The 12,771-nt window shown below is 45.9% G+C and overlaps 1 protein-coding gene across 2 annotated transcripts in view; it reads left to right on the top strand.

Moving 5' to 3' along the window:
* The window catches only part of LOC128421962 (oocyte zinc finger protein XlCOF6-like), a 29,204-nt gene extending 19,650 nt beyond the window's left edge, over nucleotides 1-9,554 (top strand). Inside the window, exons 1-2 of one of the 2 annotated variants that reach the window (XM_053405352.1) lie at nucleotides 4,993-5,124; nucleotides 6,360-9,554. In XM_053405352.1, the coding sequence (XP_053261327.1) occupies nucleotides 6,487-8,379 (1,893 nt within the window). In that variant the 5' untranslated portion in view covers nucleotides 4,993-5,124; nucleotides 6,360-6,486 and the 3' untranslated portion in view covers nucleotides 8,380-9,554. Of the gene's footprint in view, nucleotides 1-4,992; nucleotides 5,125-6,359 lie in introns of those variants that run through there. The other variant, XM_053405351.1, reaches the window with a different exon arrangement.
* The last annotated feature ends 3,217 nt before the right edge of the window (nucleotides 9,555-12,771 follow it).

The raw sequence follows: 12,771 nt of genomic DNA, 5'->3' as shown, positions 1-12,771 counted from the left end.
CCCGGGGTTGCTTTGCTCTGGGGGGGGAGGGGATCCTATTTTGTTTGCTGAGGGCAGGAGTCACAATCCTGTCACCTTGTGTTGTGTCTGGCTTTTAGGTAAGGGGGGGGGAGGCTCAGAGGGGGTGAGGCTCAGGGGGTGGGAAAGAGTTGAGAAGGAAAATATCCCCGGGTGCGGATTTCCTTCGCTGCCCAGCTCGTCAGGGCGCCCCTCCCCGGGGGTCCCTCCGGTCAGCAAAAGAAGGAGAATCCAGCCAAGTTAAAGAAGCAAACGGCGGTCAGTTGACGTGAACTTTATGTGTTGCAACAAGGTTCAAACACACCAAGAGTAGGAACCCCGAGAAGATGGTTGCATGGATTTTTAAGACCTCTCCCCATTTCCCACAATACATTTTTCCACAGCATCTTTGATGCATCACAGATTTGTCACAAAGTAGGAGTCTTTGGCATTCAGAAACACGGACCCGTCACCCACCCCTGTCAACAACCCCAGTTTCTCACACCTTTTAACTGCCCTCTTCCAATAAGAACCATAATAGTATTCAGACATCCCTCTAGCTGCAAGGCTGTCCTGGGCGTCTCCTTTGAAAATATCAGGATCCTCCTCCTCCTCTTCCTCCTCCTCCTCCTCCTCCAATCCGGCTTCTGCTCCGGGAATAAGGGAGGGGTGAGCCTCCTCCCAAACTGCCAGTTTCTCGCGGAAGTGGAGCTTCTACGCCGGATTGCCGCTCAGCGCCATAGCTCTAGGGGCGCGCCCTTTCGGAAAGGGGAGGAGGGGCGGCAGGGGCGGCAGGGGACCCCCCCCAAAAAAAAAACATCGACGTTGCAGGAAAGGAAATTAGAATCGGGATTGAGGACAAAGAGGTAAAGGGGTCGCGGGGGGGGGGGGAGAGGGGAGAGGAGGACCCGGAGAGGGACTCCGCGCCAGCTCCCCAAAGCGCCTTCCGTGGGCCCCCCCGGCAGGGCCTGGATCCCTGAACGTGTGCTGCGAAGGGGGCTTTCCTCGGCAGGGGTGGACGTGGGGCGCCCACCCACGGGGTCCCACGAGGACTCCCTGGCCCCGTTTCCCCCGCGCAGGCATCCCTGGGGCCCTGTGCGCTCCGCGCGGAGAGAGGCAGACCATGAAAGGGTTAAGGGGCGCGAGAGACGCCTAGATAGAGACCCCCGTCCCTCCCCATCTCGTCTTGGGGGGCCCCTCCGGGTGGAGAGATGGGTCGCGCATGGCGAGGGGTGAGCCGCGCCAAAGGGGCCTCTGGGTGCAGGGGAGACTCCGGGAGAGAGGGAGGGGGCTAAGGGTGGGGGGAGCCGGGGGGAGGAGTGTAGCAGGAACCCCCCCACCCCAATCATTCTGTTTGTACAAACTTCACACACACACACCCTCACACACTACATTCGCCACATTTCTGTTATAAATTCATAGAAAATCAACCATACATCGGATTTGCACTGTTCCATTTTATTTTACTCCATATGACAAGAACTATCAAAGGGGGGTGCCTTGGTCCTGGTCAGCCATAATCCCTTCACCGTCTCAGCACATCCACAGGAGCCCTGCCCAGTTGCTATGCCAACCCTGATGATCCCAGACAGAAGACAATCAAGATCACAAAGAACTTGCATATGGGAGTGGATTCAGCATGGACTGAAACAATGGACAATGATCAGATCTTCCCTCAGGGGGCAGGAAACTGCAAACTCCCCTTTGTCTCCTGGAAGTGACTCATGGGGAGGGGGGAAAGGAGGAACCAGCCAGGTGACAAGACACTCAGGTTACCACCAACTCCTCCCTCAACCCCTCCTTTCTGTAATGTATGCATGATGTTTCTGGGGGTGGGCTTGACCTAGAGGAGGGGAATTTCAAAAAGTTTTTATAAGACCTTGCACACTATTTTTCTGGGTCTTTCCTCTCTCTTGCAAGTGAGGGGAACACCCTGTTGCAACAGTTCAATAAAGGCCAAGCCTACAGGCTGCTGTTTTGCTCCAAGTTATCCTGGTTGGTGTCTTTACTTTTTGTCCAAGGGAGCCCTCGGATATTTCCGGCAACAGGAGGGAGGGGAGCATCCCTGGGGTAAGGAAGCGAAGCATTGGCGGGGTTGGGGGAGGAGACCAGTCTTTGGGGAGACGAGGAATCTCCGAAGGGGCCGGCTCGGCTTCTCCCTCCCACCCAAGAATCGACCCCCCCTTCAAGGCAACCAGAGAGAGATCCCTGGAAAGTGGGGGGTCCTGTCCCCACCACCCCTTCCTTCCTGCAAGCTCCATCCTCTTCCCACCCCATAAGCTCCTGCCCTGTCCAGACACAGCGAATCTGCCCAGTCCAACCACTGTTCACCCTGGAGAGGAGAGGGAAGAGGAAGAGGGGGGGGCCTTCTCAGAAGCGGCTCTTTGTTTCCGCAATCCCCCCCAGGAAGCAGTCAGAAACCTTTTCCTCTCTCTCAGGCTTTTATCTTCAAGTGTCTTTTCCACTGCATGGTTTATTGAGGATGAGGAAAATGTACACTTGTCATCAGAAACAGGGGTGCAGAACCTATTTAACTGATCTCAGGATTGATATAGAAGGCATTTCTTTTTTTTTTAAATAATATTTTATTAAGTTTTACAAAAAAACAATACAAAAGAAAAACAATACATATTAAAACACCAACAAATACCAACAATTAAAACACAACAAATAGAAAAAGAAAAAGAAAAAAGATATAGCAAACCAGAAAAAAGGAAAAAGATATTAAAACATTTAGCACAAAAAAAGAAAAGAAAAAAGAGAAGAACCTCTTTTCAGATTCTTACCATTCATTGCCTTATTTTCCTGACTTCCACCCGCCTCCCTTTCTTGTATTCCACTTTAAAATTGATCAGCAAATTCATTCTTATTAGTTTTATCCTTAAGTGATTTCCCTCACGTATTATACTTTCCCGATTTTCATCCAATGTCTATCCCTTCTTTCATACTCTTGTTTCCCTTATTTACTAGAACCCCTTCATTTCATTTCAATGTCATCAGCATTCAAAGATTTGACAGTGTTTTTGTAAGTAGGTTTTAAACTTCTTCCAATCCTCCTCCTCCACCCGCTCTTCTCCTTGATCTCGTATTCTGCCGGTCATTTCTGCCATTTCCATGTAGTCCATTACTTGCATCTGCCATTCTTCCAAGGTGGGTAGATCTTGTGTCTTCCAATGCTTTGCAATAAGTATTCTTGCTGCTGCTGTAGCGTACATAAAGAAAGTCCTATCCTTCTTTGACACCAATTGGCCGACCATGCCCAGGAGAAAGGCCTCTGGTTTCTTCAGGAAGGTATACTTAAATACCTTTTTCATTTCATTATAAATCATCTCCCAGAAGGCCTTGATCCTTGGGCATGTCCACCAAAGGTGAAAAAATGTACCTTCAGTTTCTTTACATTTCCAACATTTATTATCGGGCAAATGATAAATTCTTGCAAGCTTGACTGGGGTCATGTACCACCTGTACATCATTTTCATAATCTTCTCTCTTAAGGCATTACATGCCGTAAATTTAATTCCAGTGGTCCATAACTGTTCCCAGTCAGCAAACATAATATTATGTCCGACATCTTGTGCCCATTTTATCATAGCAGATTTTACCGTTTCATCCTCAGTATTCCATTTCAACAGCAAGTTATACATTCTTGACAGTATCTTAGCATTGGGTTCTAACAGTTCTGTTTCTAATTTTGGTTTTTCCACCTGGAAGCCAATTTTTTTATCCAAGTTATAGGCCTCTCTTACTTGAAAGTAATGTAACCAATCTCGCACCTTATCTTTAAGTTTCTCATAACTCTGCAGTTTCAATTTATCACCCTCCTGCTCCAAAATTTCCCAATATTTTGGCCAGTTAGTCTCCATGTTAAGTCTTTTCAGGGCCTTTGCTTCCATAGGCGATAACCACCTTGGAGTTTTATTCTCCAATAGATCTTTATATTTAATCCAGACATTAAATAATGCTTAAAGATGCAGAGAAAGCTTTTGACAACATTTCTTGGAGTTTTATGAAGGAGAATCTTCAGGGGATGGGAGTGGGGGGGAAATTTGAAAACGGTATAGGTGCGATTTATTCAGAACAAAAGGCTAAATTAATAGTTAATAATGTGGTGACAGAAGAGGTTAAAATTGAGAAAGGGACACGACAAGGCTGCCCAATTTCCCCATTGCTTTTTATTTCGGTCCTGGAGGTTTTGCTGAATATGATTAGAAGGGACCAACAGATCCAAGGTATCCAGGTCGGAGATAAACAATATAAACTTAAAGCTTTTGCAGATGACCTAGTTCTGACATTGCAGGAGCCAGTTTCTAGCACTAAAAGGGCCCTGGAATTGATCCAGGAATTTGGTCAGGTAGCAGGCTTTAAACTGAATAAGTTAAAAACTAAGGTTTTGGGGGGGAAATTAACGCCAATTGAGAAAGAGAAGTTTCAGAAGGAGACAGATTTATTATTGGTAAAGAAAGTAAAATACCTGGGGGTGAATATGACTTCTAAAAATGTTAACTTGTTTAAAGATAATTATGAGAAGTGTTGGTCAGAAGTGAAAAAAGATCTTGAAATTTGGTCAAATTTGAAGCTTTCCTTACTGGGCCGAATTGCAGTTATTAAGATGAATGTATTGTCGAGAATGTTGTTTTTGTTTCAATCGTTGCAGATCATAGACAAGTTGGACTGTTTCAAGAGGTGGCAAAGAGATATCTCTAGATTTGTCTGGCAGGGCAAAAAGCCCAGAATAAAATTTAAGATACTTACGGACACAAAAGATAGAGGGGGATTTGCCCTGCCGGACTTTAAGTTGTACTATGAAGCAGCAGCTTTTTGCTGGCTGAAAGAATGGCTACTTCTTGAGAACACGGATATTCTAGATTTGGAAGGGTATGACAATGTATTTGGGTGGCATGCATACTTGTGGTATGGTAACGTTAAAGCACACAAGGCATTCAAAAATCATATCGCCTTAAAGGCATTTCTGTTCCTCTTACTTTTTATAGGCAATGTCAGAGTGACTGACAAGCTGAGATACTTCCCAGTCAAAGGACCCATTTTCATGATAGACAGTGCTTGGGGCTGGAGGCTCTACACACCGGGTGTGCCTATGCAGGCCAAAGACTGCCAGTATTAGCACAGGTGAGGTGTGTGACCTTCCCAAATTTACAGACTGTATGTGAATGAGAGTGTGTGGGTGGGATTATTGATTACAGCAACCCTGTGATTTTCTCCACCCAAAACATTTTGTGACCTGCCTGATCTCTTGCACCTCCTAATACAGGTCTCCCTTCAACTATCTTCTAAATGTCAGGTAGTTGTTCATTTCCTTGACCTCTGAAGGGAGGGAACCAGCAGAAGACCCTCAGAGGAGGACCTCAGTGTTCAGAGGGAAGGATGGGGCTGGAGACACTCCTTCAGGTCTACAGGGCCGAGGCTGTTTAGGGCTCTAGGTCTCAGATCTTGCTCCTTCATAACGATCTCCTAGACTGACATCTAGTTAGCAGAGTAGGAAAAAACGCTCAGATCAGGAATAAATTCATATCTCAAGAAATAGCACAACTTCAGGTTGTTAATGAATCAGTACTACATATTCAAGGATGAAGTTTCCACTAAGTAAAGTTATCCATTTGCCTTTAATATCCAGCTTTTCAGTGCCAAATTAGGATAGTCCTGTGTCAGAAGACAGTGCAAGAGATCAGGCAGCACATCATTATTATAAAGAACAATTGAGGTGGGTGTTTCCGTCTGGGATTCCCATGCGCCAGCTGCTTTCCTTCTGCTGCTCCTGCTCTCTCCATGCAATGCAAGGCATGTAGACGGAGGTCCATCTCCAAGAACAGGAGCTTCCCTGAGCACCCATTCAGCGGACCCCAAGCACCAAGCCTTGTCACTAGTTCTCTGACTGACCCAGACCACAGTCCCTGGAAAAGATGTAGACCTGGGTCTCATATAATGGTCCACATGGACTTCCTGAGGCCATTGGGACTGTGCAGGTGATTCATGAAGACCTAGGGGTGTAAACAGGAGTGGATGGAGGATTATGATGCCGATGATGGGAAATGTCCAAAGGAAAGATGAACCAGAGACAGAGAGGGCCTTTTCATGGAGAGAGAGTAGCTGCATTTCCTGTGAGAAAACAATTGATGTGAAAAGGCTGTTTTCCAAGATCATGCTGCTTTATTAATGATGACTGAGGATAATGAAAGGTTGCTGATGCATTACTATCATTTGACATCATTGCATCTTCATTTCCCCAAAATTCGGAACCTGGGTAGGATGAAGGGGAAATATAGGATATGTTGAAATATGAGGTGCTGCTAATGGCATCTGATATGCTCTCTTTTCCTTTGTTCTCTTCCTTGAAACCCAAACAGGATTTCCTTTCCTCCCACGCTGAGGAGGGTCATGGAGAAGAGAGACAGACTTCCAGGGGAAAGGGCACCTTTGGTTTCATTAGATATAGACCTTAAAATGTGTGAAATGTGGAACATGCTTCATTGAATGGGCACACATAGCTCACATAAACAAACCCCAAAAGTGGTGAAACCATTTAAAGGTATGGAGTGTGGAAAGACTTTCACTGATAGAACACATCAGCCGACTCACATGGGCAAGAAAGGATTCAAATACAAGGAGTGTGGGAAAAACTTCAGTCAGAGTGGACACCTCAATATACATCAACGGACTCACACAGGGGAGAAACCATTTAAATGCATGGAGTGCGGAAGGAAATTCAGTCAGAGTGGACAACTAAATATGCATCAACTGACTCACACAGGGGAGAAACCTTTTAAATGTATGGAGTGTGGAAAGACCTTTCGTGATAATGGAACCCTTAGAGGACATCAAGAGACTCACACAGGGGAGAAATCATATGAATGTATGGAGTGCGGAAAGAGCTTCAGTTTCAATGCAATCCTTAGACGACATGAACGGACTCACACAGGGGAGAAACCATATGAATGTATGGAGTGTGGAAAGAGCTTTTGTGATAATGGAAACCTTAGAACACATCATCGGACACACACAGGGGAGAAACCATATGAATGTATGGAGTGTGGAAAGAGCTTCAGTTTCAATGCAAACCTTAGACGACATCAACGGACTCACACAGGGGAAAAACCATTTAAATGCATTGAGTGCGGAAAGAGATTTAGTGATAATGGAAAACTTAGAAGACATCAAGAGACTCACACAGGGGAGAAACCATTTAAATGTATAGAGTGTGGAAAGAGCTTTTGTGATAATAGAACCCTTAGAACACATCAACGGACTCACACAGGAGAGAAACCATATGAATGTATGGAGTGCGGAAAGAGCTTTCGTGATAATAGAACCCTTAGAACACATCAACGGACTCACACAGGAGAGAAACCATATGAATGTATGGAGTGCGGAAAGAGCTTTCGTAATAATGGAACCCTTAGAACACATCAACGGACTCACACAGGGGAGAAACCATATGAATGTATGGAATGCGGAAAGAGCTTTCGTGATAATAGAACCCTTAGAACACATCAGTGGACTCACACAGGGGAGAAACCATATGAATGTATGGAGTGTGGAAAGAGCTTTAGTGATAATGGAACCCTTAGAACACATCAACGGACTCACACAGGGGAAAAACCATTTAAATGCATGGAGTGCGGAAGAAAATTCAGTCAGAGTGGACACCTAAATATGCATCTACTGACTCACACGGGTGAAAAACCTTTTAAATGCATGGAGTGCGGAAAGAGCTTTAGAGATAATGGAAAACTTAGAAGACATCAACGGACTCACACAGGGGAGAAACCATTTAAATGTATAGAGTGTGGAAAGAGCTTTAGTGATAATGAAAAACTTAGAACACATCAACGGACTCACACAGGGGAGAAACCATATAAATGTATGCATTGTGGAAAGAGCTTCAGTAATAGTGGAAACTTCAATATACATCAACGGACTCACACAGGGGAGAAACCATATGAATGTATGGAGTGCGGAAAGAGCTTCAGAGATAGTGGAAGCCTTAGAATACATCAACGGACTCACACAGGGGAGAAACCATATGAATGTATGGAATGCGGAAAGAGCTTTCGTGATAATGGAATCCTTAGAACACATCAACGGACTCACACAGGGGAGAAACCATATGAATGTATGGCGTGCGGAAAGAGCTTTCGTGCTAATGGCAACCTTAGAAGACATCAACAGACTCACACAGGGGAGAAACCATGTAAATGTATGGAGTGCGGAAAGAGCTTTCGTGATAATGGAACCCTTAGAAGACATCAACGGACTCACACAGGGGAAAAACCATTTAAATGCATGGAGTGCGGAAGGAAATTCAGTCAGAGTGGACACCTCAGCGTGCATCAACTGACTCACACAGGGGAGAAACCATATGAATGATTTGTTCTCGGGAGCTAAGTTTTGTGCCTCACTGTGGTCCCAGTCATAACTGTAGCCTTTGAAAGCTCAGTAAACTATTACTGAAGAAGTCCTGCTGCCTGTGTGTGTCTTTTTGACCTCAGTGTGGCACTTGCTCTACACGTGGCCCCTCCCCTGCTGCTACTTAGCTCATGCCCTGGAGTTGCTGTACTCAAGCACACAAGATGGTTTTTGCACCAAACTCTGTCACCCCTACCACTACATGATCTCCAAACACTTCTTCTTCAACAGAACCTCATCTTGAAATACTGAAATTCAATGGGAGATTTCCCCCCAAAGCCTAAGTTCAAGACGGGGAATGTGGGGCTGCAGGTACCAGGGAAGTCTCCTGGTGGGTCCATCTTCACTCATGAACCCCATGGGACAACCTGCTTATTCTGGAGTTTGAGAAGCAGTTTAAATGAAAAGATTGCAAAAAGTGCTTTATTTACAATGGAGTGTTTAAGGAACATCCAGGGACTTTCCCATGGAAGAACCCATTTAGATGTATGGAGAGTGGGATGTTTTCCTTTCAGTGTCCACTCTTTCTTCACAGCAATGAACTCAGCACGAAATCAGTCTTAAACACGCGATGTGTATTTGAAATTCTTGTGTTTATATGTAAAACTGAACAGCAATGAAATATTGAAGGCAATGTCTAACAATGTGAGTATAATCTAAGAGGTAAAGTACCTTTTGATAGAGAGGATGAATCTGGTTTGCTGGTGGTGAGTGAGGATTAGGGCTGGGCTCTATATTGATATCTGGTCCAATACTGGTTTCTAGACCACATCTCGATAACCTTCGAAGAACAACTGATATGGCAATACACTGTCAATCGCAGTGTGTGTTTCTGGGATGTGCCTGCAAGCAGCGGCAAAAAGCTTTTCTTCGTGAAGCCCCTGCAGATGCCGAGTTGCTGACGTCCCTCCAAAACGAGGGGAAACGAAAGACACACATCCATTGCCCTGTGTCGTTCCAGCCTCTTTCCTCGCTTGCTCCCTTCTGCCGGTGTGTGTGCCTGACTTAGATATCCTGTGTGCTGTATTTTTTTACTGCTGAAACTGGATCTGCTCTCAGGAGCTAAGTTTTGTGCCTCACTGGGGACCCAGTGAGAACTGTATGCTTTGAAAGCTCAGTAAAGTATTACGGAAGAATTTCTGCTGCTTCTGTTTGTGTTTTTGACGTCAGTGTGGGAATTGTTCTACACGTGGCCCCTACCCCGCCGATACTTGGCTAAGGCCCTGGAGTCACTGTACTCAAGCATGAAAGATGGGTACTTTTGTGTCAGAGTGGTTTTTACACCAAACTCTGTCATCCCCACCACCGCATGATCCCCAAACATTCAACAGAACTTCATCCCTGCCCCCTGCACGTTCTGAAGAAAACTTAAAATTTAATGAGAGATTCCTCCCCCCCCCCAAGCCTAACTGCAAGATGGGGAAGGATGGGTTGTAGGTACCAGGAAAGTCTCCTGGAGGGCCCATCTTCACTCATGAACCACATAGGGGAACCCCAGCGCTACTGCTTATTCTGGGGTTGGGGAGGATAATATTTTTCCAGAGGTTATTAGTCAATCATGCTTAGGGAGTCTTCCTGCCAGAGGACCACAGTCCTTATTACTATCCTACTGATTTTACTGTTGCTGCTGCTTTTGCTGTCATGGACTGGCTGTGTACAGGGGTGGAGGAGACACCAGTCTGGGGGACCCACAAGGAAGAAGGCTCAGATCCTGGGGACTGGTGGTGGGATGGCGATCAGCAGATAGAGGGTGAAAATGGAGCAGAACGGGAGGGGAGGTGTTGCAAGCTGAGGAGGAAACAGGGTTTGGTGAGCAGGAAGAGGCTGGGACAGAGAGCAGTTCAGGCTCAGAGGGAGGAGAAGAGGGGCCAGGAGACCCAGAAGAGCCTGGCTACTGAAGCATCCAGGGAGACTCCCCCTCTGTCTGCGACCAGCTCCCCTCTCCCCTGGTCTCCTAGAGCACACAGAGAAATCCAGTTCAGACCCATGAGCCTATACATTATATTAATGGGTGTAGGTTTTTTTGCATCACTTTATGATGCTGTATTTTCTGCCCATTCACCCCATTTGGAGAGGTCCTTTTGGAGCTCCTTGCATCTCTCTTTGTTTGAGCAACCCTGGACAATTTACATCGACTTTTAAAACTTCCCCCCTTCACCCAGAATACTTTTCAAGTAGCATCTTCACTAGTATGTATCAAAGGGTTACACAAGTGCAACAATTGGTCACTCTATCAGATACATCTCTGGACACCTCTCCAGTACCCATCACCTAAACATCAAGAAAACTATCGACACAATACAGTAGTACATCGGGTTAAGAACTTAATTCATTCCGGAGTTCTGTTCTTAACCTGAAACTGTTCTGAACCTGAGGTACCACTTTAGCTAATGGGGCCTCCCGCTGCTGCTGTGCCACCACTGCACGATTTCTGTTCTCATCCTGAAGCATAGTTCTTACCCCAAGGTACTATTTCTGGGTTAGCAGAGTCTGTAACCTGAAGCGTCTGTAACCCGAGCTGCCACTCTAATAATAATAATAATATTATTATTAATGATGATGATGAATAAAATAAAATATATTTATTTCCCACCCTCCCCAGCCAAAGCCGGGCTCAGAGCAGCTAACAACAGTAAAAGTAACACAGTTTACATAAAATCACAATCAATTAATTGAAATACATTCTAAAATCAATTCATAATCAAATTACATCCTTGCCCTCAGGGCTTCTCCTGAGCTGGGCTTTCAGAACACCTGTGTTAACGGAGGAATCCGAGGGCTCCCTTGGACAAAAAAGAAACCAACTAGGACAATTTGGAGCAAAACAGCAGCCTGTAGGCTTGGCCTTTATTGGAAACTGTCGCAACAGGACTCCCACCCACAAGAAGATGAAGCAAAATGGAAGTCCCGAACAAAAGAAGACCCCAACTTTTATTAGCTACTAATCCCCCAAACTACACCCCTGGAACTACATCAAAACTACATCATGACTACATCATTGACACATCACAAACAGGAGGGGTTGAGGGAGGGGTTGTGGAAGTAACCTGAGTATCTTGACACCTGGCTGGTTCCTCTTTCCCCCTCCCCACGAGTCTCTTCCAGAAGACAAAGGGGAGTTGACAGTTTCCTGCCCCCAGAGGGGAGATCTGATCATTGTCCTTTGTTCCAGTCCGTGTTGAATCTACTCCCATATGCAAGTCCGTTGTGTCCTTGATGGTCTTCTGTCTGGGACCATCAAGGTTGCCATGCCAACTGGTCAGGGCTCCTGTGGATGTGCTGGTATGCTGAAGGGATTATGGCTGCCCTGTATCAGACCTTCCCCATTTTGTAGTCCTTCCTTCATGGAGTAAAAAGAAGTGGAACGGTGCAGATTCGATGTATGCTTGATTTTCTATGAATTTATAACAGAAGCGTAGCGTATGTAGTGTGTGGGTGCGTGTGTGTGTCAAGTTTGTAAAAACTGAATGATTGGGGGAGGGGGTTTCCTGCGACACCTGGCTTGGTCAGCTGCCTCTGTGGAAGTCTGTTGTCGCCCCTTGGTCACTCCCTGGGTGGGGCGAAGTGTACGTGCTCTCACGCTCAGGGGATTTTGGCAGGAGGCCTTGTTCTCACTGCCTACGTGGCTATCCGCTTCCAAGGTCATGGAGGAGGGTGAAGCCTAAATTTGCTTTTTCTTAAGAGTGAAAATGGCGTTGGAATGGGAAGAATCGGTTAAAGTATGGATTTTATATGAATTTACAAATTTAGGTATCATTCTCTGAGCTGTCAAGTTGAAAGGATACATTCAGACACAATCTTTGTAACTTTAGGCAATCGAAACCAAAATGGCTTTAATATACAGTACCCATAGTTTGAGCAGCAGGAAGGTGCTCAGAAAAGCATGCAAAGGCTGAGCTGAAAGGCTGGTTTGGAGGCAGTTTCAGCCGTCTACGGATTCCCCCATTGGCTAGCTGTCAAAACACAGCGCTCTTGATTGGTGAGCTTCAGTTATTCATAAATCTCATTCATAAAACACAAAGTCCGTAAATCCCATCCATAATATGCAGAGACCGTGTTTTCCTGTATTTATAAGATGGGTGAGTCGTGCTTTTGCGACTGAGGGGAGAGGCGTTTGGGGTTCCTCGTTCCAGGGCATAATGTCAGATGGTAACCCCCTCCCCTGTAATTTCCGTAACACCAGGAAGGAATCCCCCCCCTCACCCTTGTCACTTGCAGCTGGGCTCAGTTGCCAGAGCCACCTGGAGGGCCTGACTACAATTCCCATCATCCCTGACCACTGGTCTTGCTAGCTCGGGGTGATGGGAGCTGTACTCCAAAAGCAGCTGGAGACCTAAGTTTGGGAAATCCTGT

The sequence above is a fragment of the Podarcis raffonei genome, chromosome 10, assembly GCF_027172205.1.
Source record: "Podarcis raffonei isolate rPodRaf1 chromosome 10, rPodRaf1.pri, whole genome shotgun sequence".
In the NCBI taxonomy this organism is placed as follows: domain Eukaryota; kingdom Metazoa; phylum Chordata; class Lepidosauria; order Squamata; family Lacertidae; genus Podarcis; species Podarcis raffonei.
Note: the sequence above shows the minus strand (reverse complement) of the source record. Positions and strands in the feature narration are given on the sequence as shown.